This window comes from Morone saxatilis, unplaced genomic scaffold (assembly GCF_004916995.1).
Source record: "Morone saxatilis isolate NCDOM2014 unplaced genomic scaffold, NCSU_SB_2.0 Contig14, whole genome shotgun sequence".
Lineage (NCBI taxonomy): Eukaryota > Metazoa > Chordata > Actinopteri > Moronidae > Morone > Morone saxatilis.
The window spans coordinates 5880388-5904421 of NW_023339696.1; the positions used below are offsets into that span (position 1 = coordinate 5880388).

General features: G+C 40.9%; 2 protein-coding genes, 1 long non-coding RNA gene and 2 other non-coding genes across 8 annotated transcripts; 2 read left to right on the forward strand and 3 right to left on the reverse strand.

The window, feature by feature from the left end:
• Nucleotides 1-1847: 1847 nt before the first annotated feature.
• LOC118323333 (cytoglobin-1-like) lies at nucleotides 1848-7464 on the forward strand. The gene is made up of 4 exons (XM_035655281.1): nucleotides 1848-2285; nucleotides 2377-2519; nucleotides 5921-6152; nucleotides 6749-7464. Exons 2-4 carry the CDS (start codon nucleotides 2377-2379, stop codon nucleotides 6911-6913), a joined length of 540 nt encoding a protein of 179 aa, XP_035511174.1. The 5' UTR covers nucleotides 1848-2285; the 3' UTR covers nucleotides 6914-7464.
• Nucleotides 7465-12713: 5249 nt separating this feature from the next.
• LOC118323513 (fas-binding factor 1 homolog) lies at nucleotides 12714-22098 on the forward strand. 4 transcript variants are annotated; one of them, XM_035655492.1, is made up of 31 exons: nucleotides 12714-13205; nucleotides 13375-13405; nucleotides 13730-13777; nucleotides 13871-13916; nucleotides 14007-14076; nucleotides 14182-14232; nucleotides 14343-14484; nucleotides 14609-14689; nucleotides 15133-15276; nucleotides 15388-15520; nucleotides 15797-15945; nucleotides 16025-16118; nucleotides 16198-16638; nucleotides 16729-16794; nucleotides 16882-16952; nucleotides 17349-17555; nucleotides 17677-17729; nucleotides 17819-17866; nucleotides 17965-18096; nucleotides 18228-18328; nucleotides 18481-18687; nucleotides 19105-19212; nucleotides 19392-19531; nucleotides 19701-19819; nucleotides 19967-20089; nucleotides 20190-20366; nucleotides 20568-20744; nucleotides 20831-20968; nucleotides 21080-21179; nucleotides 21289-21419; nucleotides 21961-22098. In XM_035655492.1, the coding sequence occupies exons 1-31, from the start codon at nucleotides 13203-13205 to the stop codon at nucleotides 22042-22044; spliced, it is 3615 nt and encodes a 1204-aa protein (XP_035511385.1). In that variant the 5' UTR covers nucleotides 12714-13202; the 3' UTR covers nucleotides 22045-22098. The 4 variants fall into 4 exon arrangements, with proteins under 4 accessions (XP_035511385.1, XP_035511386.1, XP_035511387.1 ...); XM_035655493.1 differs by having other exon boundaries at nucleotides 17680-17729; XM_035655494.1 differs by lacking the exon at nucleotides 17349-17555.
• On the reverse strand, nucleotides 21783-23479 carry LOC118323515. The gene is made up of 5 exons (XR_004796496.1): nucleotides 23343-23479; nucleotides 22922-22993; nucleotides 22682-22743; nucleotides 22424-22485; nucleotides 21783-22235 (listed from the first exon to the last, which is right to left on the reverse strand). It is a non-coding gene; the product is annotated as an uncharacterized LOC118323515 (long non-coding RNA).
• LOC118323764 lies at nucleotides 22319-22388 on the reverse strand. Its single transcript, XR_004796513.1, has one exon. It is a non-coding gene; the product is annotated as a small nucleolar RNA R38 (small nucleolar RNA).
• Nucleotides 22567-22640, reverse strand: LOC118323765. The gene has a single exon (XR_004796514.1). It is a non-coding gene; the product is annotated as a small nucleolar RNA SNORD49 (small nucleolar RNA).
• Nucleotides 23480-24034: the final 555 nt, after the last annotated feature.

The following is a 24034-nucleotide window of genomic DNA, read 5'->3' on the forward strand; positions in this document are numbered from 1 at the left end:
ATCCAGCCAGCTACGCGTTGCAGAACCACATGAGCGTGACTTTCTTCTTAGTGATACCCATTCGCTTAAGTGTTTGATTTTGTTGTTCTTGTGCCGTAAGGTGTAATGATTAGTAATAATAATAATAATAATAATAATAATAATAATAATAATAAAGCGCTTTTCTGAATACTCAAAGACGCTTTACAGAAAGACAACATAAAAGCAGCAAAACAACATTCAACATAGTAAGACAACACTAAAAACACATCGGACTAAGCTAAACATTGAAAAGGCACATTTTAAAAAGGTGAGTTTTTGTCATTGATTTGAACGCTGGAAGATAGTAGGTTCAATTTTATATATAGTTTATCAATCCTATCTCACGCACTTGATAACCTTTTTAATTCAAATGTGCACAGTTGGGCCAATGTGACTGAAGTATCTGGGCATAATTAGCCTTACAAAGGTTTAAATTTGGGGAGCATTATTGTAGTAATATTGTGGTAATTTCTTTATAGCCTAATAATTGGCTACTGTCATCTTAATTAGCAGAGTGATAGATGAAAGGGTCACCATAAACTCATGGATAAATGACATTTTAAATAAATGATAAATCAGCTTAATTTATGTATTAGGTAATTATTTTTAAAGAAATGTTCTAGGCCTAATACGTGACTTCTTCCTTCAGTTTTTTGACATATGGGGTTTTCTCTTGTATAATTAATAAGTGACTTTTTCTATAAATAATTTACATAAACTGTCCACATTTCATTTGTCTGCAAAAATTGCATTTTCTGACAGCATCTGAAAAGCAGTATTACTCCAGCGGTCCACTAGATGGTATCACTCATTAGCCCTGATCCACTAAAATAGGCCTAAGGTCTATTATACCTGCTATACCAGGTATAACATGTTAGGAACTGCAGTCTGAATTTGCGAGTGTGGGTTTGAACAAATAATCATAAGCATTGCTAAATATATCTGTGATCTTCTGTGGAAACAGACAGAGCATGTTGATCTACAATCATTGACCGAGTCTCCTTGTTTTTCTGATCCACTAGTGACTAATCTGAACCCAGACCAGCCGGTTTAATAGTTAGAAGCTTAATACATGAACTCTGTTCTTGTTGTTTTGCTTTTAATTGGGAGTGTCTGCGATGGATGAAAAGTTGAAATATTTACAGTATGATTAGCTGATATAATAACTCAGCTGCACTGCTGTTTGGGTAGATAATACGACTGCTTGCACAGGTTATTTTTCTGAGATATACACAGCAATCCCGGAAATATGAGAAGAGTCTACCTTAAGCACCTTTTTACCAACTTGACTGTTAATGCTACACTATCAGGACTCTGTCAATGTTTAACATGGGTCCGTACATTACTTGTTGGCACCTTCTGAACATTGTACCTCCCAGTAAGGCAGTAAATATCACCTCAATCATAGCTATTGTTACAACATCTGATGTCTTTTCACTGCTCCTATGTTTGCTCTCCTCAGTGTTATCTCACAGATTCCTGGCTAATTGGCCCCGTTCGTCCAGCCCACTATGAAACTTGAATAAGAACATTCTCAAGTTTTCAGCTGTGACAACACAGGCGAAATACGAACTCCTGATAACCCCTGCCACAACAAAGGTGTAAAATGTATGCATTTGAAAAATTGCAGTGAGAACTGTGTGGGTCTCTTGAGGGAGTGTGCATATAATGGAATGAAAAATAGACTGAAAACATGCTGATCTAACCTGTATCTTGTTATTTACAGGTTGCCCTATTTCTGACAGACATCATGCTGTTTCATTTTCAGTCAGAAAAGTGTTTTTACATTTACGTCGATAGGGCTTTGTGAGGAATTCATCATTACAGGTTAATCTCCTGGATGGTCTGGGGTGGTGACAATGGAGGAAGAAGGGCAGAGTGTGCTACTATATTTTATTATAACGTCCTAATCTTACATTGCATCCATGCTCACATCCATTACATATCTGACTCTCTTATTAAGGATTTGTTTCCTCATCTCATCATGTTTTCAGCAAACACCACCTACAAAGGTGAGGTGGGTAGAGGGAGAAAGAAAGAGAGGCGGGGTGACGGAAGGGAGAGTGTAAAATAGAGAGTACAGAGGCTCCTCCTTGTTCCCTGCGTGTGTTTCTTGTGTTTTTTCCGCCTGTTCTTCACTCACACTCTCGCTCAGCAGAGATTCAGAGGTGGAGAGCAAAGATTCTCACTGGGAAAAACCGGGGGGGAAGGGATTTTCTTCCTTTCTCACCAAGAAAGAGACCCAAACAAGAAAAGACTGAAAGGTAGAAATATAGTGTTTATTTGGAGGGAAGGGGTACCTTATCAGAGTCCTGCCTTCTGCACGTGCTCAGCTCTGCACAACTGTTTTCCCAGATGGAGAGGATGCAGGGAGAGGGAGAGGTGGACCACCTGGAGCGACCAAGTCCTCTGACTGACAAGGAGAGGGTGATGATCCAGGACTCCTGGGCAAAAGTCTATGAGAACTGTGATGACGCTGGGGTGGCCATACTAGTCAGGTATTTCTTTTTCTTAGTTTTACTCTCCTGTATTATGTTTAAACATTTTTAACACGGATTGAGCACAGTTTGGAAGATATTTATATGATTCTTACAGAAAAATGATGCTGGAGAGGTGACAAATGCTGTGTATAATTAGAAAGAAGACGACATATATTTACTGATTAGCAGTTGCATGTCACAGTTTCTAAATCCTGTACTGGGACTCATTTATGCAACTTTAATTAGTTCACTACTGATAAGGTCAGATTTGCATTTTCCCCTCAGTAATATAACTGCACCTGCTGGAGCCACAGGCCCCGCTGATGCTTTTCTGTCAAGGAAAACTGCAAACGTATCTAAACCAATTTAAGTCAGACTGTGGGATTATCCTCTCTCAAAATGCAGTCGAATTTGAATTATCTCTTTGACTTTGCAAGTTTCCAGCCCGCACATGATATTCTCACCTCTCCTTTTTTTTCTTAATCTTATTTATCAAATAGTTGAGGCAAAGAATAAACATTACGATCAGTCAGACATCTTTGGCACTCGACGGGCTCGCTCCCCAGGATCAGGTCATGTTTTGAATGCCTAAAGCAGCATGACTCCATCGCTACCAGTTGGACCTTAAAAAAACGTCCTTCTTTTCTCAGAAATCAAGAGATGTTTTCATTACGTCTATCACTGTGGGTGTTTGGAATTTTCCACTCAATATTTTTCATCAGTCATTCAAAGATTTCATGGTGTACATGCAGTCCTGCTGGATGGTTCCTGCAGTTGTTACAGTCACTGTTGTTATCTCTCTATAATGTTGACAAGGAAAGGCTTTGATGGTCTTTCAGGTGTGATGAGATTCACTGCCTGACACAGCATGCCTTCATAATCCTTTATGATTGCAGGAGGTGAAAGTTAAGAGGGAGGTTAGCAGAAATGCAGAGTGGAATGTAGTTGTACAGTAGCATTCAGTAGAATATTTAAAATATAGATTTCTTCACAGATAACTATTAGGATTTATCTGCTGGCCTCCTTTTTGTAATGAAAAACAAGTTGAAACTAAATGAATTTAACTCAATTTCCCCTTATTTTCTTCCACCACATTCCATCACAAGACCCTACAACCTTGAGGAATTTAAAGAATGGGGCTTGATCGATAAGCATGACCGCGATAAATTCTGAGCAGATGCCATCTCCTTGCTGAACCTCAGCATCAACTTGAATCCTTCAAACTAACTATCTTTAGGCTAACAGATAAGATCCAAAGTAGCAAATTAAAGCTCTGAAATTAGAAACTTTCTCTGGATTTAGCTCTTCACTTATACCGAAAAACAGATAAGGAAGGATTAAGAGTCCAATGACCATATAAAATACTAATGAGGCTATTTATATGCAACCACAGGTCATGCAATTATGAGAGAGAAAGATTAAACACCACGGCTCCTCATTAGTTTGTGGTGAAACTACAAATACTTTGCTCCAGCACTTGCCTAGGCACTCCACCCAGAGCTGAGAGATATAAGACACCATGTGTCCTCCTTCCTGTTCTGACATTTAAATTCACAACTGTAAAATCTAACCATATGTTTCAGAGCTAAAAGAAAAAACTATTTACATCCTTTTTGTGTCCGTTGTTGCAGAGGGAGATGGGAGATGGGACATCGGGATTAGATAGCCAGCAACCAGATGCATTGGCCCTCTTCCCAGACTGTGGGAGGGGGGAGTTTTTAGGTTCCTCTTTGCTAATTCTCTATGATACCTCTGAGGGTCAAACAGGGATAGAAATCAAAGAAAATGTCTTTGAACTGACTATTTGTTCTCAGAAAGAAAAGTGTGTGTGAGTCAGGATGTATAAAGAAATATCAGACCTAGAACTTGAACAGAAATGTGAATAATACAATATTTATTCCAGGTGAAAAATGAATTGTTCACCATCTTTGCAGTACTAATAACTGCAATCTCAACCATAAAGTAAAAGGTGTGCTCATGGTAGTCTGAGTAGGCAGTGACATTCATTTTCCTCATCTCATCACCCTCTCTAATTAGCACATTTCACCTTTTGTTAGGAATTGTGGAACCAGATCCAGGGCTTTTTTTTCTTCTACTTTTTTTTTTTTTTGCATGACAGAAACCACAGTTCAGAACCAGTCACACTCCTGAGCCAACAGGTTTTCTTTCTCATACAAGATGTGTTTTATACAGTGAGTTTTAACTCAGGGAGTGATAAACAACATAATAACAAATGAATAATGACATAGGTAACTGAAGAGCTATAGCTAATTAACAATTAATGCTTCTTCAGAACCCTAATTTAATGAGTGAACTATCACACTGCAGGCAAGAATCACTTAAACCCTGCTCATTTAGAAAGAGTGCAGAGTGGGAAAGGATGTAGTTCCTCTGTATCTGCTTTATTTAAGGCTAAAGGCTTGGACCAACATACACACACTGAGATTAAATTGAAATAACTAATACATTCATTTATTAGCTTTATTGGCGAAGTATGCGTACACATACACTTACACACATAACAGCAAAGAACATGGACAACAAGGCTGAACAAATAAAAGTAAAGAATAGACAAGATTAGTACAAAAGTATGTGGAAAGATAGGTGCGCATATAAATATACAGTAAATATGTGTAAGAAGCACCAATGACCAACAACTTAAAATAACACGTCTATACACAAGTCAAATGTTTCAGCAATACAAATAGTATTATATTAAAGCTAAAGCTGAAACGCTTATGAAAGTTCCTCCCTGACACCATCAACCTTCAGGAAAAACATCTGTTACGCACATTTTATCTGATCCTGCAAGATTTATTACAACAATGTGAAATTTTAAATGATTTATAAGAGTAAGTAAAGGGGACCAATTTGACTTTAAGCCCTATGCTTAAAAAAGTAATGATGAAATATTATATTCATGTAAGAGACCAGCATAACAGCAGTGCTTAACATGTTTTGCCTTTCCGACTGGATCACTTCACAAGCCAAAGTATGCAGAAGAATAGAAAAGTCAATTTGGATCAACTGATAAACTCATCACAGTTATAACAAATGTGTTGACATCTAACAGCTATTGTGGTTAATAACTTTTATGTTTACAGGGCATAGTTATGCCTTTTTGTGTCAGTATTTTTCTACAGCTGGATGTTTTCCTTCACTTTTTAAATTCTTTTCAAATGTAATACATACCACGCACTACCTAGATAGTATTTGAAAGCAAACACTTAAAGGGAAAATATGCAGCACCCTCATGTCAGTGCTGGTATTTACTTATGGTATCTTGCCAGCTCAGAAAAAATTAACATGGGTTTGCAGGATCGAGCTGGTGCAGCCACAAGGGCGACGAGATTAGCGGAGCTTCTCAGCAGCTGCTCATACTCATATCTCTCATTTGGTCTAACTCTCCTTCTTTGCAGGCTGTTTGTGAACTTCCCCTCATCCAAGCAGTACTTCAGAGACTTTAAGCACATCGAGGAGCCGGAGGAGCTGGAGAGGAGTGCCCAGCTTCGGAAGCATGCTCACAGAGTCATGAATGCCATCAATACACTGGTTGAGAGCCTTGACAACTCAGAAAAGGTGGCCTCAGTGCTGAAAGTGGTGGGCAAGGCCCACGCACTGCGACACAAGGTGGAGCCTGTGTACTTTAAGGTAGGGTGTGTTAATAAAAAAAAGAAGTGACACACACACACACACAATCAGACGTGAAAAAAACAAAAACAAATTAAGCAGTTAAAGCTGCATAAAGGTATTTTTGACCACTAGAGGGCAAGAAGGGGCCGCCCTGGTAGCTCTCCTGGTAGAGCTAGCTCCCCCATGTACCAAGGTTGAGTTAGTTCCAACTTTCTTCTGTCTATAAATATATATACTAGAGGGAAAGAAGTAAAAAAAATGATAATCGTTTAACACTTACTGCCATCTTTGTCAGTTACTGAATGGAGCTGAGGTGGGAAAGAAAGAAGGAAAAACCTCAGCTCTCTGTGATAGACACATCTGAGACACATGACAAATTTTGAGCCATAACATCGCATTAATGGAATAATGATAGTCAAACATACTGATCATTTAGATATAACATGGTAATTAGTGAGCTTTAAAGGTTCATATTTACTGTACAGACATGGTTTTAATCTACCCATCTAGTCTCAGTAAGAAAGCAAATAAGCGTATTTACCAAAATGTCAAACTATTCTATTAATGGAACTTTGAGGTGTCTTAAGTGCTGCATTTTGTTGTGTCTTGTCCAGATCCTTAGTGGTGTGATACTGGAAGTCCTAGGAGAAGCGTTTTCAGAAGTTGTGACACCGGAGGTGGCCGCAGCATGGACCAAACTCTTGGCTACGGTCTACTGCAGAATCACAGCCGTCTATGAGGAAGTGGGCTGGACAACGCTCTCAACCTCAACTGGATGAAGCTTTTAGTCTGGGATTACTGGACCATGAGCACCCAGAGAGGGATGAATTGTACTGTACTGACCTTTGAAGGGAAGTAATGTATCTTTACAGAAGTTATCTGACAAATCTGGGGAATACAGTTTAACGTAATCTAAGATAATTGTAGGCTATCGAACATACAGTCTAAATAAGAACTGTGCCCTTTTGATTGCTAATTGTGTGTGTGTGTGAGAGAGAGAGAGAGAGAGAGAGAGGAAGAGAAAAAATGAAAGCACTCTTTCTTGTTTTTTATACTCTTGTAAAGGACCAAACCATTTAAAGGAGAGAGCAAAGAGGAAGAAAATGCAACCATGAATCCAAAAGTGGACAAGAGGTCACATTTGACTTGGATGTGCCTTCTACTGAATGTGTATATCTAAAAACTGCCATGTAAATACCATTGTTTCTAAATATCGTGACGTTTCTCCTTTTATCAGTCTGTATCCACTTGTGTTCCCTTTATGAGATATTAAGAAGATTTTTTTTAAACATTTTTAACAGTTAATTGTAATGATTTTACATTTTTTCATTATGACTCACCTTTGTATCTGTATTTAGCAAAGTTTGAAATAAAAAATACAAAGAAAACACTGTGAAGTCACAGTCACAACGTTGAATCCTTCTAAATGTGTATCTGCTCTAATGTGATTCCCCTGCATTTTTTCTCACAATTGTGTTAACAAAATTAGCCTAATTAGCCTACTGCTCCCTTACTTCTCTGCTTGAGTCAGCAGTGCTAAGTATAAGTGGCTCAGCTGTTGAAAGTCCCCATTTATCCCACCATGCTCTCTCTTTTCACAATATACTGCAGGAACTGTGCACTTGGCCATCAGTAAATTATTTTTATCCAGATATACATTTGCTTGATTGGTGGCCCTCTAACAAAATGCAGTCCTTCCTTAAACAAAAAAAACCCACAACATCAAAGTTGATGTGGCTTGCTGTGCTGACGACATGGTGGCGAGGTGGTTTTTTCAGGTTTTCAGAATAGAAACACACAGAATGCTCTGTTTACCTCCTAGTCCTACCAGCGAGAGCCAACCCCACCCTTGATCCTAGCTAATCCTCTGAGCTAATCTCCTCAATCATGAGTAAGAGCCAAGAAGGAAGACAGGAATAGTCAAGATTGTTACACCACAAACTCATACCATTCAAGCCTTTCAATGGGAGGAGAAGTCTCAGTGCTATAAAACACCACCAGTCCCAAAGGCAGGAGGTCCTTGGGGATAGGACCATGTGCACCACTATGGTGGTCCTCACCGCCATCGCTCTCATCCTGCGGCAGAGATTTTCCGGCAAAATCTGGCCGTGAGTACTGCTCGTGAACTCTTGTGAATTTTAGCAGGCCATCTGTAGAAAATCTGTTTGTATTTTCAATCACGAAACAAATAACAGACTTTTTTAGACTTCTTTTTCAAGATTCAGCTTTTTAGATTTAGGTTCAGACTAGATTTTCCAATGCCGGATAACAAAAAAAGACAAATTCAACAGCTTGAGTCTTGTTAGAAAAGCATTAAATACACATAAAATACTTGAATCCATACGGTTGACAAAATGTGAACAAACACAAACTCAGAAGGTGCATGCCTGTTTCATGTGTGGGAAAGTGAGGGAGGACGGTGAGACCTATCTGCACCATTGATTTGAAATCACTACTGTGATTATTTTAGGGTTCGCCTGGAGCAGCAGCGTGTGGATTAAGTGGCTCGATACATAACAACAGTGTATTCCAGTTTTTTTAATGGAGAGATGAATGGAGGGCAAAGCATCAGAGCTCTTGAGTTCATAGCTGCTAATTGACGTAAAGTGCAATCTTCTAAGCCCCCCCACCCCCCGGCCCTTCTTAGCCACTCATACAGCAATGGCAAACAATACCACGTGGCACCATGGAGCATGGCAACAGCTAGCTCACACAATTATGAGCTAATAAACAGGAAAACCTCCAGTTTTTTATGAGTTCACATCATTTACAAATCTCTTCCCAGATAACTGTGTCCAGGCACTGTGATGATACATATATGTAGCATTTAGTATTGAGTATTATGTTCTGTATCACAGGCAGAAAGAGGCTGTTGAGAAAGATGTGCCATACATGAAGAGCAATGGAGCAGCAGAAACCCCAAAAAGACAACAGTGAGCATCACAGGGTAAGGACACATAGACAGTCAAGTCAATGAAAACAGACTGAGCAGATGTATTATAGAGCTATATGAGCCCTGAAAGGGTAGCTTTCAGCTTCAAAAACTGTGGCACTTGATAGCATGGTTCATGTTTCTCTGCCTGGTAAACACATGTCTTCCAAACTCCATGCGCCCAGTTTGTAAAACTGGCTCTTTGGATAACACTATGACTCCCATACCTTCTTAGAGTTTCCTAAAAAGGAACTGATATGTAACTGTATATTCTTATAAAGTTTCCGGCAAAAGGATAATGTCACTTGCTACTTATTTTAGGGAAAAGCGTTCAACTAGTACTACTCGAATTAATCACCTAGAGATATTTTAGTCCGTGCAAAGCTGGTCAGCTGAAAATACACAATTGTGAAAGAATAGAATTGTATGTATGAAGAATACAATGACAATAATGTAATATAAACTTGGTTTTGAATGGAGCAGTTCTTTTTTAAAGGGAATTCCAACAACTGCCCTTTAATTCAACATCTAATTGAACTCAAACGACTGTCAGACCTTCGTTTCTTGCTAATTATGACCAATTTGCTGTTTCCATAAAAAAGTTGGGACCTGTAAAATAAAGTTTGTTATAAGCTGTAATCTGAGATAACCCTGTCACCAGACAAGAACACCTCAATTCGCTTCTATCTGATGTTTTACATTATTCATTTAAATCAATAATGTATATTTTTCATAATAGTTCATGTGAAAGAAAACAAATGCATAGCCAGACAGCCAGCCCTATGAAACATTTCACTGGCTCTTGATGATGAGTAAACTGATAATCATATGTAAAACTAGTGGAGTACCCCTTTAAGTAAACTTTGCACTTTACCTCGAACAAAACTTATTTGAAGATAGCAGTGTTTGTATTGTCGGCAGTATCTTGGAGCAAAAAAACTGGGCTAATGCTATATATGCTATATATTATAAACTATATTATATATGCTATATGTTATAAACTGATTGTATCAAATTAAATTAAATTAAGATGTGAATTAAAATACAGTATATAAACACAAAAACTGATAATCACAGTGGGAGAAAGAGAGATAGGAAAACATCCAGATAGAGAAAGAGACAGTTATGTGGAAGTGCTGTGTGTGTGTGTGTGTGTGTGTGTGTGTGTTAGGGGAGGTTTACAGAAGGGGCTTCAGACAAGGGGAGAAAGTGGAGCAGTGTAGCATGTTACAGAGGCACAGATGCATAAAGAGCTAAGATGCCTGCCCCACATTTAGCTTTTAAGTATTCGCTGCTACACTGCTAATACTAAATGATTCAGAGGCAGAACAACAATCCATCATCTCTTCGGAGGGTTATTATAAGTACAGTACCTCCATACAGCCACACGCTTTAACGCAGCTGTAAGAGATCTTGACATAAAGTAATAAACCAACAGACCATTTTACCTGTAGGTCACAGGCCTCTGATATCTTTCACTTGTTATCTGAGTCATTTTTATGGGGTTAAGTGTATTCAGCTGAGTCAGGGTGATTCATTCTTGTCAATCATCATTTCATGATTATTTTCAAACATTACCATGACTTTGCATGTCAGCTTTTACTTTCCTTTACTCCTCCTCCCCTGTAGACAAGATCAGCGTGGGCCATCAAGTCTGGTGAGCTTCAGGTGAGCTCGGTCATTTGCTATGAATTAAACCAGAAGACAAATAGATAAATTGTCCACAAAAAAGAAAAAAGAGGACAATGTGTATTTCCTTCACAAGTTTTAAAGCAGCAAACCCTGATTTCTTTTCCCTTCTTTTTTCAGTGGCCGCTGCTATCAAGATATTCTCCCCCAGATACTACAAGAGAGACTTCCTGTTATCTTTTTTGTTGTTTTCTCTCATTGATCAGATTCTGATTCATGTGCACTTGACAGCTCACGACAAGACTCCCACCAGGATTTAAAAAAAAAAGTGGGCTAGAAAAACAATGAGCCCTGTTTTGATCGTGGCTTCCCTTATCTGTTCTGCAGATGCTCTCATTACTGAAACAAGAAAGAGCAACTGAGTGAATTCCAGCTTGGAAGATGAAGCCTGACAAAGCTGTGTATTTGTCATGAAAACTGAATTTACAGTATTGTTTTCTGTTACAGAACAGATGTGGTCGGGTTTTAATGATAAAACATGTTCTGTGCCTCTGCATTAAAACCAGCTATACCGATTTAGTTGATCTTCTTGTTTTTAAAATATTTTCAATTATTTGTGATAAATGTATGTATGAGGACAGGATGTATCTTAAAGAGTAGCTTCTCTGAAGATCTCATAAGTGACCTAATTAATCCTGAACTAGGGGCTGAAGTCATGTATTGTCTCGTGTACTGTATGGCAGGTAGGGTCATTCCGTGAGTCCCTTAAAGGTTCATGTTGTTCTCACAGGGGAAGCCCGCTGATTAAATAAAGCAGTGAAATGCATTTGTGTGTCATTGTGTGCTTCTGAGTGTCACTGATATTGTCTCTTTTCTATGAACTAAGAATAGCTGTGTTTGTGTTGCTGTTAACTTATTAAAATATGTGCATTTATCTTATAATGACATCAGTGAAGCATTTATTTCCCCTCTAGTTTAGAAATGGTCAGTTTTGTTTGGTTTTGTTGGTTGCATACAGTTATTGTCATCTATGTGTGCTATTAGCAATGTCTTTTGCCTCCAAAGTGTAAAATAGATGTTTCAGATTGCATAAGAAATGTAGATTGACATTGCTGTAAATGGTGTTCTTCTTCAAAGTATACATCAATTCTGCTTGGACTTTTGCTTTACAACATCAAGGTTCTTTATATTCTATATATTTCCTGCATTAAGTGCATTCTGAAACAAGTCTTAAATATTGATATAAAGCACAAAACACAATAAGATAAGATAGACTTTATTGTTCTAGTGGGAAATATGCCTTGGACATCACAGTGTGTGCAGTATCAAATCACAGAAACACAACAGTAAAAACAACCCCCCATCATTACAGTCATCTACAAAATCGCAAGGTAAAGATCATCCCATGCCATGCATTATAAACTCATTTCTATACACACTCATGCAACTTTATCGCAGGAGAATTACTATCAGTTATCAGATGGAAGTGAGAGTTTTGTAGTGTTTTGCTGTTTAATCTATCACAGTAACTGTAGATTTGTATACTGTCTGCAGCAGGATACACTAAGACCCCCTACATAACAACTCCCCACTGGCACACTAACACAGCATTATGGAGGGGTTTTGTGATGATGGAGATGGAGGAGCAGAGGAATGAATAGTTATAAATTTGAGCAATGCGCTTACTGAAGTTATCATCGTACTGATTAGAGTGCAGCATCAGGCCTAGACCTCACTGAATTAAACATAGGCTTCAGAAGATAAATTATTCAGCTCTTCAGTTTTGCTGTCACTGATTTACTTCCACTATCTGTCTGAGCTCTGGCGCCACCTGGTGGTGAAAGAGTTAGATGTATATTTCACCAAGTAAGGAAGCAGCTAAAGATGTCAAAGGGAGTCAAAGACGAGCAACTTCAACATTTAAACGCAGCCCAAAACAAACTCATTTCTGAAATATGTTTCCTGAACGGGTACGCTGAAACTACGTTACCCACAATGCACTGCAGACTGTAAACAGGAAATGTGTGTCTCGCACCGGGTTGTGGTAATGATGCTGCTGCAGCAACTAAATCTCTCAAAAAATAGACGCTTGTGATTTGCCTTTTGTTTTACGGGCAGCTCAAACCTTAAACGTTGCCATTACAACCATAAACTTTGTGTCAGCAGACTGAACTAGTCGTGGCTAACGGCTGTTTATGTAGTTCTGTTAGCTAGTCTGTAGCGGTGTGAATGGTTTCAGCCTTAACGTAACGTACTGTTAGCAAAGTTGCCACGTTTTAAATAAAACAACGTCGCGACTAAACACACAAGTGTTACAGCGTGAAACAACGCGTTATGTAGCCATATGATGTAACTACAAGTGTGCATTGTCTCTCTGACGTGCTCGCTGACCGGTAACACAGTGGTTACCAATGGAGACAGGAGACGCCTGATCAGATTTAACTTAGCTAACGTTAGCTAGGTCAGCTAGCCACCCTGAAATTTAACGCTACCAAGAGAGAGTCAACATGGTGAGTCCAACAGAACCTACATGGTTGTGATTTGTCAGTGGGAAAGTTAAATGCAGGTTTTAACCACTTTGTGTGCGTTCAGTCGATTTGGTCTTTGCAGTAGAAAGTTGCATTAGGTCCATCTACTCCAGCTGTGAAGTGACTGGTTATGTTTCATTGCTGTTTACAGGCTACAAAGCTGAAGGGCAAATCATCCAAAAGTAAGTCCCTCTAGTGTTAGTTGAATGCTGCACTGCGCTGTTTTAGGCTTTACTTTGCAGGAATCCACTTCAAATCAAGACATGTTTATTTATATAGTCAAAAATCACAAGTGTGTCCCAGAGGGCTTTACAATCTGCACATCATTGTCTGTCTGTCCGTCTGTAGATCCTCAAATCATCTGGAGGATCCCTCCACCAGAACAATAACAGACAAACAGTAGCTTGTGGCAGTATAATCAGATATACACAGAGGCAAATTAAAGTGTAATCAGATGAAGAGTCCCAAGCTTGTGTAAAAAGTGTGTTCCCTCTTTTTTTGCCTAGGTTCATTTGGAGATGATGATTTCCTCGACAGCTTATTTGATGATGAAAGTAAGTGAGCAGTTCAGCAGTTTATCATTATGGTATCACCACTGTGAAAGCTTCACCATTTATGATATTTTCTCTCAACAATTTACTCACCAGAACACCCAGTAAGGGGGAAAACAACCCGCAGTGGACAACTGAACCGGTAAGTTGGGGGAATTCAACAGTTAAATACCATTAATTCTAAATTATAACTCGCCCCGTTTGTGAGTTTAATCATTTTTTCCGTTTCCAGCTCTTTTGCCACTGATAACATCTTCAGTATGCTAGCAGAGGAGGTGAAGAGGGATGGAGGCGGCGCTGAGGTACGTGAAGGGAGACATAGATACGTATACAGTACATACTCATATGTCTTATATTTCTTGCATAATTTTACTGTCTCTTTGTTAACATTTACTTTTCTGTCCAAGGACTCCGATGTCTCTGCAGCAGATCCCAGTGACATACTGAAGAACATGAAGGTAGGTCATTATAAACAGTGGAAATGCAGACCCAAAGTTCATCATCGTAGCTGTCTGTACAAGGTCTCAGGTCCACTCACGCTGCCTATTGTCTGTCTGTCCTCATTCAGGACATGGATGATATGGACGCTGACCTTTTTTCATCAAAGAAAAAGCTGAGTTCAGCTCCTGCTCAAACAAAGCAGTTCGGTAATGAGGGGCCAAAGAAAGACTCCTCCGCGTTAGAAAGGAACGTAAAACCAGAGGGAGCAGGTAATTCAGTGCGGCGTGTTCCTGCATTCATTATTTTCTCATTATTAGCTTCACGTGATTACCGGCTTTGAAGTTTACATTAGCAGCAATCAGAGCGGGCTGTGTCTCCCCCCTCTTCACTCAGACGAACCCACCCCAAGAGGGAAGAAGCCAAACTCGGCGCCTTCGTCCACGGCACATAACTATAAGAAGTTCACGTTCTCTGGTGAGTGACCCGCCCCTCTGCGCTGCCGAGCTTTATATAACTCAACAGTTGCTTACTGATAGCTTTGCTTTGCTTTTCTCGAACTGCTGCATTCATTTAGACAGTGATGGTGATGACGAAGGTCTTGGTCAGACACCTCACGCTAAAGGTACATTAGAACAGATGTGATGTGTGTTTGGCCTGTTACTTGTAGTTGATACCAGTAGTTTCAGTGGGCGTCTGGGGGAGAGGTGCAGACACTAAAAAGTGACAGTATCACAAATGTACAAACCTCAACATACAATCTACAAACAAATAATTTGGATTTATTTGAACATATGTGTACATGGTTGTATGTGTTATTAGTATCTATCTATATGATCCCTTTGTTGCTTTACAGTCGTGTCGTACAGTAGTGTCCGAAAACAGTGTAAAAAGAGTAAAGAATCTCATTTCCACTGCAGATCTAGACGACCCCCTAGCTGATCTACTTGATGACTTGCTTCCAGATGAAACCAAGCCCGAATCTAAATCTAGCACACAGCAGGCCAAAGCTGGAAAATCTGCACCATCTTCTGCCGCATCTCTTATCCCAAAGACTGAAACACGTGAGCCTCAAATGATCCGTAATTATTCTTTTTCTTCCCACCTTTTTCATGCAATCACACAAACACTAAAGTCCTAGATGTGTTTGTCTGTGTGTGTTCTTTGTTCACCAGCAAAGGCAGCAAAGAAACAAGCTGATCTTACATTTGATGATGATAAGGATGACCTAATGGATGCGCTCGGATTTGACAGCGATAAAAACAACCCCAAGAAAAAGGAGTCTGCGCTGTGGCCCAACAAGGAAAGGTAACAGCTCAGTTTCCACTCTCACTGTCTCACTCTCATTGTTTGTCTTTATTTATAGTGCTGAAATGATAAATAATTACTGCTTTAGTGCCTTGGGGTGCAGCTGAAAACAAAGCTTAACTCTGACAATGTTTTTACAAAGCAACATCTTTCTTTGTTTGCAAAAAAAAAAAAATGCAAAAACTTTCCCTGCCTTCCTTTGTATGTTAACATGCTGCATGGTACTGTATATCTTGTCTCTTCTATCCTCTTTTCCTCTGCTGTGCGTACATTTAGGAGCGAGCCCCCTCAGAGACCTCGTACCAGACTGGATGAGATTCTGGAGAGTTTGCCTTCGCCTAGTCTTCTGGAGCGACCTCCGACGGGCGAAAGGAAGGACCAGCCTCAAGAAAAGCAGCAACAGGAGAAGACCTCCGCTGTGAAAGGTAGCTGAGCGTTCTCTGACCTTCTGCTTAGCGTAAGTATGAGTTTCAAAGTAAAGCTGATTTTGTTTCCATTCATCAGAATCACTTTTAGAAGATGACCTCACATTTGGCTCCTATCAGCCCACGCTGGTATCCACGCCTGAAGGGCGCCAGTCCCGCAGACAGTCTGTCAGGTGTGTGTAAAGTCCAATTTTGGTGCTTTATAGTGGGATTTTTGCCTGCTGTGGGAAAAACACTTTTTTTTCTTATCAGATTTTCTACAGAGGATGTCAGTTCCGCTACCCCAGAGAAGAAACCCATACCCACCACCCCCACCTCCTCTCGACACCGCAACTCCGCTGACTGGCTAGGCCTCAAGGCAAACGTCGACCATACCTTTGATGCCAAAGAGACCAAGGCCTCAGCAGAGTCTCCAAAGGCTCCTTCCTCTCCTGTAGTAGAGAGAAGGCCCTCCCTGACGAGTAGCCACGTCACATCTGCCGCAAAAACGGCAGCAGACACGCCAGCCCCGACGGATAATATCACAAAACAAACTAAGCCGGAGGTCTCCAAAAGCCAGAAGAGAGAAGAGGAGGATGACTGGTTAGCAGGGGCACTGAGCAGGAAGAAGGCTCTGTCAGTGTCAAACTCTGAGGCAAGAGCGTCGAAGCAGGAAGACTCTTTAGGCCTGGGAGAAGAAGAGTCGATCGTCAGGTACTGTGGACGCCACGAACAACAAAGGAAGTACGATGACAGAGGAAGCTTGTTTCACAGTACTGAATGATAACTTGCTCTTGTTTTCAGTAAACAAGTCACTTCACAAGCTCCCAGGGGCGGAAAGGACACTCTTACATCTGTCAAGGAAACTAGGTATGATATTTGTTGTGTCAATCCATTAAACCCGTGTACTGTAGATGACAATATTTTGCTAGTTTCATTCTCCTTTGTTTTGTGCAGCAACACTTTTCTTGGACAGCCGAGCCCCACTGCTCATTCTACTCCTGTCAGAGAGAAGGGGACCAAGCAAGGTATTTACTACTCGTACTACAACACAACTGATAAATGATGAATTCAGATTGCATAGCAACCATACGTTTCAAAGCCTCGTCTCTCCCTGGTGCATTTAGAGTAGAAGCCTTTCTTTTAGCTGGTTAATCAATCATTCAGTCGGACCTTATTCTTCCTTAATACTTATCACATTGTGCTCGTAATCTTAGCGACTCATCAACTCACATTCTGCTCCTCCTCTCGTACAGATACCATTACAACTCGCCCCTCCACTCCATCACAATCCCCTTCAGTAGTTGCCGATTATACACCCACCACCCAGCCTTACCTCCCCCCCACCTCAACATCCGCCTCACCAACCGCTCTCCATGCTAAAGTAGACCTTGAACAAACTCTTGGTTCGTCTCATCCCTCAGATTGCCCTCCTCAAGTTACCGGTCCCTTGGCAGCCTCTTCTGCTAGCATTAGCCACACCCAACCCCAGCCTCAGTCCCAACCCTACCACTTACCATCCGATAAGGGATCCGGGGTGCCACGAGGGCCTAGTCAGGCTTCGGATGAAACCCAGCAACAGCTGCCGTTGCTCAACCCTGTGTCTGCCATACTGCCTGGCTCAATGTGGTGTAGGTGATCTTGGGGAAATCTGAAGTAGTTTTAGATACAGTAGCATTTTCACCAGTGCTTTAATATCTAATAGGAGCAGATCAATATGATTCTTACTCATGGTTGTTTTTTTCTTTCCAGCAGTTCCACAGCAAACCCAAATGCAAAATACACCAGCTCCTGTCCAACAACAGGTATTTGTGCTTTTCTGCAATCAGCTTGTCATGATTGAGGAGATCATATAATATGGCTTTTTTTAATCACTTCCATATCTTCTCAAAAGGTGACACTTTCAGCAGACAGTCTGCAGCAGCTGCTTCTACAACAGCAGGTGAGGAACATAAATGTCTCTATTTGCAGATTTATTCAAAATATACACACACATTTATCACCTTGTTTATTCTTGACTTGTTTACTCTTCTCCTCAAGATGATGCAGTCTCAGTTGCTGGGTCTAGGTTGTGTCGTGGATGCGGGGGCCCTGCAGAGACACAAGGAGAAAGAGCAGCAACCTGGAGACTATCAAGCTTTACAGACTCGAATCATCCAGCTGGAGGGACAGGTACATTAATGCTGTTGTAGTGATGAGAAGGAAACAATAAGAACTGTATGTCTGCTGTATTTTCAGGGAGGAATAATAACCCGCCCTCCATGTACCTGCGCAGCCTGAGACTCCTGTGTGTTATTGTCTAGGTGAAGACCCTGCAGCTGGAGCGAGACCAAAGCCAGATGTTACTAGAAAATGTCCAGCAGCGGCATAAACAGGATATGGAGCTCATGGAAAAAACACACAAGTATTTAGACCACACACACTCTGTAGTGGAAATGTGCAGCTCGTGTCTCCATGTTTACCATATATTATGCATAATTCACTACACTTCAAGCAGCTTATGTTTGTCTGTATGCTTAACACATACTGTAAGCATTTTTTTTTTTGCACGTCCAGGGCTCGAGTGAAGCTTCTTGAGGAATCAGCAGCCCAGAGGGACACGCAAGCGCGGCAGGAGTGTGAAGACCTAATGGAACGCCTGGCCGCGGTAACACGATTGGCTGAGCAGGAACGCGCAGAGCTGCAGGCTCAGTACCAGCGCAAACTGGCCCAGGCCCAGCAAGACAGAGACCGCGAGGTGGAGAGACTCAGAGACCTCCAGAGGTACACCAGGAAAACATTTTCAATAGTAATAGAGTCGTTCTACAACATTTATTCAACAGTACTGACCAGAAATGTCATTAAAGTAATATACATACAAAAGAGTAAAAACAGGATGAAGCAAAAAAAAACAAAGTTCCTTAAGAACCAAACAACACAACAACAATCACTAAAGTTAGTGTACTTTGCTGTGTCAAAATCAACAAAAAAATATCCTAACCTGTTTTGGACTATTCTAGAGTCTTTATTTTATATCAGGCAGCTTAATGTTTCCACACATCAGGGGTTTGATTCAAGGTTAATTAAATTATTGAAATAAGTCAGGAAGTCCCAGATTGAGCATATTCTATTTTTTTTATGATAAATAAATGACATTAAAGTTGACTGTCCCTGTTATATTCATCCTTTTTTGCCATCTAGGAAATCTATCTTGGAGATGAAGAAGGACCACGAGGACCAGGTCCAGAGACTGAAGAAACTAAAGGATGAAGAGATTGATGCGGTCACAAGCGCAACATCTCAGACCAGGTAAGATGTTATCAAAAGACATCATTATTCTATAGTAATTTTATACATGAAATTCCTATGATATAAAGCATGTAGCCAGATCAAACAACTGCAGAGTGTTTCTATTCTACTTTAACTGTGAGCCTGGAATTTCAGAGATTTTTGTAATATCTACAGGTCTGTCTGTGTTTTTCGTCCAGGTCTCTTACAGTGGTGATTGAGCAGATGGAGCAGTTCTCCTCTCGGCTTGGAGAGCTTTCTTCCCGGGTGGAGAGCACACATGAACACACGGCTCACGGCCTGGAGCAGGGAGCACGGCACAGAGACGAGCAGCTTCGAAGTACCCCACACACACACACACACAACACAACACACACACAACAACCACACCACACACACGCACACACGCAAACACTTTGTGCAAATAGGTCAGGATACAAGTTGTCTCATAGCATGCTGTAGTTGGCATCACATTGCAAGTGGGTTAAGGTCATTCTCTAATGTTTCAGTAATGCAGGACCGTCTGGCCCAGCAGCAAAAAGCCATGGCAGAGGAGAGAGCTTACCTCAAGGAAATCATTTCCAGGATGGACACTCAGCTCAATGAGCAGCAGAGACAGCTTGAGAAGGTCAGGGTGATACCGGGCTTTGAAAATAGATTGTCTTTAGGATACCTACATTTGCTTTGACATTAGCAGTGCAGCTCAAGTGCATACATACAATTAAAAGTGATGCTTTTCCCCTCAAAGACTGATGCCATTATTTGTATGCCTCAGGAACGCTGGAAGATGACAGCAGACCAGGCCAAGGCAGAGTCTACCCAAAGAGGCCTGGAGGACGAGCGGCGTGCCCTCAGCATGCAGATCAACATGGAAAGAGAGGAGCTGGAAAGAGCCAAGGTGAGGCGGATGAACAACATCAGTGCTGGTGGTGAACAAGTGCTCTACCTTGAGTCTTAGTTGACCTTACCTCTCCTGTCTGTCTCTTTGTTTCCATCAGAGTGCATTACTGGAGGAGCAGAAGTCAGTGATGCAGCATTGTGCAGAGGAGAGGAGGAAGCTGGCAGCTGAGTGGGCCCACTTCCACGCCCTGGAGAAGCAGAGGCATGAGAGGGCCGAGCGGGAAGTCAGCAGTCTCTTGGAGAAGAGAGAGGGCTCCATCATCAGTCTGGCACAGGTCAGCTTCACCACAGAGAGAAAAGAGAAATTGGTTTTGACACTCTTTCTCTGAGGATTTACTCATTTAAGTGCTACTTTGTTACCTGTAAAGTAAGGTTAGGTTCACATCACTAAATATAATGGCATATATTCAGTCAAATTTTCAAAGCTCTCCCCCAGAGGACAAAATGAATGGAATGGATCTCTGTGTCTGTTGTAGGAACAAGCTGACCTAAAGCTTCATACTGCAGAGCTGAAACAAAAGCAAATGTCTGTGGCACAGGAGAGGGAGACTCTGGAAAGACTAAGAGAAGAACTGGACAGAGAGAAAGAGAGAATAAGCAGCACCGCCTTGAGACTCAAGACACGAGCCCAAGAGGTGGAGGCCTTTAGCAAGGTAAATCTGCACCACACAGACTCCTACATACATACGTAACATGTAGAGTTAACACGTAACATCTGACCGCTCTCTGTTCTTTGCAGCTTGCTGCAGAGAAGCACGAGGATGGAGAACGAGCCTTGCAGGAGGCAAAACGTGTGGAGGTTGAGCACGAGGCAAGACTCAGGAATATCCATACGCAGACCGAGCGGCTGAGGCAGCAAGAACAACGGATCCTTCAGGTGTGTGTCGCTGAGACAGCTGACCCTTCAGATTGGGCTTCTATTTTACTAAAAATATGAAAAGCACATTATAACGGTAACTGTGTGGTTGTTATTAAACACTTGTTACAGGAGCAAATGCGGTTAAGTCATCTGCAGAAGGAGACAGAGAGACCAAGACAAGACACTACAATTTCCTCTTTACCACAAATGATTCCACCCGTGTTACCAGGTGAAGTTAATTGTGGTTATTGAAACTGTCAATAAAAAAAAGTTACTCATACAAAATAAACCCATTGAATGTTAAGTGAATAACAAGGTTTTGTTCTTTTTATCTGTAGATGCAGGTTCAGTGTCACCGAACCTTGAGCTGGCATCAACCTTGAACATTCCCCCTCCTATTTCATTTGCTAACCCTCAAGCCATGGCTCTTCAGGCTAGTCTGGCTCTGTGGAAGTACACTGCAGAAAGGGTAAGGTAACACAACGGAGATACACTTGTGCTTAGTCGCATTGTAGAAAGGGTAACTTCATGTTCTGATTGAAAAAAAAACAAAAAACAAATGGGCTCCACAGAAGTCACATGATTTTGATTTGTGCATGACCCGCTGAAGGTAGCAAACCTTTAAAAAAAAAAAAAAAAAAGCTATAGGTCAGTCTATTAACCATGTTTTAGAATTTAATATAGAACATCTGAATAATTCGACAACTTGAAAACAAAATGAAACCAGTCCAAGTTACCAGTAAAAGGGATTCAAATGCACAACGGGTTGCTTTTTGTTAGACTTAGGATTTAATTCTTTATAATATAAAGAAAATGAACACAAATACGTTGGTACGGTACAAGATTTTAATGTTTATATGAAACAATTACAACATTTGGCTCAACCCACAATCAGCTTTCCAACACATTCAGTTTGTTACAAGAATCTTCTGCCAGAAGCTTCTTAACATTTCAAAACTTAAAAGAAAGTTGTGTTTCTGTTCCTAATTACTTTGTCTTCCTCCCTACAGGACCGTGAATACCTCCAAGAAGAGCAGATCTTCTTGGAGAATCTGAAGAAGAAATCTTACAGATCATCTTTCAACACAGATTGACCAAGACACACTGGGTGCTCCCAGTAGGATCCCTGTTACTTTTCATGTGCCCAATACTTGAATTTTATACAACAGCTTAACATTTTATTAAACATGTTTTAGATGAAACTCATTCATTTGATACATTTATGGTGCCCGACTTCTTGATCATTCCCAGGCAGGTGTTGTGTCCACTTCCTCACTGATTTCACCTGCAAGTAAAAATAAGGGAGATTAGACTTCTACAATAATGCAACTACAGTAAGCCAAAGCTATATTGGTCATGCATCTCCAGTCAAGCCTCAGGTTACCATAACTCAACACTTAAGTTCAGACAGGGATAACTTTTATCATCACTGGCTTGCCTTCAATTATCAAGTGTGAGTCTCGCAGCATTTACCTGTTCAACTCATCTCAGCACCCATGTGTCGTCTCACGGTCTGACTCTGCAGATGTGGAGACCTGTAGGGGAGACATTTCACATCTACATCATTAAGTGGCCAGATGAATCGCACCAACAGCACAAAAAGGTTGAACGGCATTTCTCAGAACAGCTATTTCCATCGTCAGTTATCGCATCAGACGGCACTTCCTATGCAGCAGTTTTCATCACTGAATCAGTGGCAGCGTGGATCAGGAGAAGCAGGGTGGTACAAACCTTTTCACCGTGCCTCCTCCCTTTGGTAGTCGGGGCCAAACGGGGACAGGAGAACCATGAACCTGCAATAAACACATTTCATTAGTGACAGTCACTCAGCAGCAGGTCAGCATGCACAGGTCAGCTGCCAGTCAGATACCATTGCTGTCCACACTGTTTTTTCAGACAGGGATAACAAACTCATCACATGTGCTGCAGAGAGAGGAATATCAGATATCACACCAGTTCTAGTCCGTTTACCTTTCAGTAGGTGATGAAGCGTAGCCTTTGCTGGCAGGAAAATGAGTCCATTTCCACATCAGACAGAGATTCCTGTAAAGACAGAATATATTAAGTAAATCATACATTAAACTTTAGTTAGAGACATTAGCTGGTGACCAAAGGAAGGCCACGCTCCTGTGACCGCCTGGCAGAATACACGATTAAATTAATCTGAATCTAATATCTAATCTAATAAAGGGTTGGTGAAGTTATTCTACGTGCCAGTGAACTTAGAGCATGTCTCCAGGTTGTCCACAGCAGCGACTTCAAGATCACATGTGTAACTTTTCCCCTACACGGTCTTGCACGTGTTAGCCTCACGTAAGGATAGCTAGCAGGCTAACAGGCTAACAGGGTTCAAATTAAAGCTCTTCTTCACAACTCCTCCTCAAATAATCACCTGTTCACGGCGGCTCGTCTGCTTTAAACTCCATGTTTGTAGAGAAACGCGCCACAAAAGGTGAAAACTGCATGCTGCAGTCGGAGGCTCGCGGTGGGACTGCACCGTACCGCCGACGGAGGAGAGCAAGACCGGACATCTCGCGTGATAACGCTTTTATACGCTGTAAACGTCACATCCCACGTGACTACTGACTGGGTGTGGTAAAAGTTCAACTTGTATTTTTAATTTGCTTGAGAAAAAAAAGAACAAAAAACCGTACTATTCCTAATTAGATCTTATGCTAATTTAACAATGAATAAAAGTGCTTCTAAAAACTGACACACATGCTTTGACATTGTGTCGTTATATTGTTTTACATGAACAAATAGAGAGGACAGTGTTAATATTTGCTTTGCTAGTTATATAAAGGGGTCATAACTACAGTCAAACCTCCAGATGCACTGACCTGAGTCCTGTCAGAAGAAAAACACCTGTGCTGAAATAAATCACAAAAAACAACACAATTTAATCATATAAACTTTTCTACAGATTGAAAACAACCATTTTATTCCACCTTAACCTCGAATCATAACAAATGTCATAATAAGATGTGTATCAACAAAAAAAACATAGCTCCTGTAGACATGAAACTGTAGAGGCACTTTCGGAGTGAGCTGTTTACTTCAGTGCTTTAATTCTGATTTACAGTG

Coding starts and splice junctions, on each gene's coding strand:
- LOC118323333 (XM_035655281.1), top strand. CDS start 2,377: ATGGAGAGGATGCAGGGAGAGGGAGAGGTGGACCACCTGGAGCGACCA. Junction 2,520..5,920: donor GGGGTGGCCATACTAGTCAG/GTATTTCTTTTT, acceptor CCTTCTTTGCAG/GCTGTTTGTGAACTTCCCCT. Junction 6,153..6,748: donor TGGAGCCTGTGTACTTTAAG/GTAGGGTGTGTT, acceptor TGTCTTGTCCAG/ATCCTTAGTGGTGTGATACT.
- LOC118323513 (XM_035655492.1), top strand. Junction 15,521..15,796: donor CTGTGGCCCAACAAGGAAAG/GTAACAGCTCAG, acceptor GCGTACATTTAG/GAGCGAGCCCCCTCAGAGAC. Junction 16,795..16,881: donor ACATCTGTCAAGGAAACTAG/GTATGATATTTG, acceptor TGTTTTGTGCAG/CAACACTTTTCTTGGACAGC.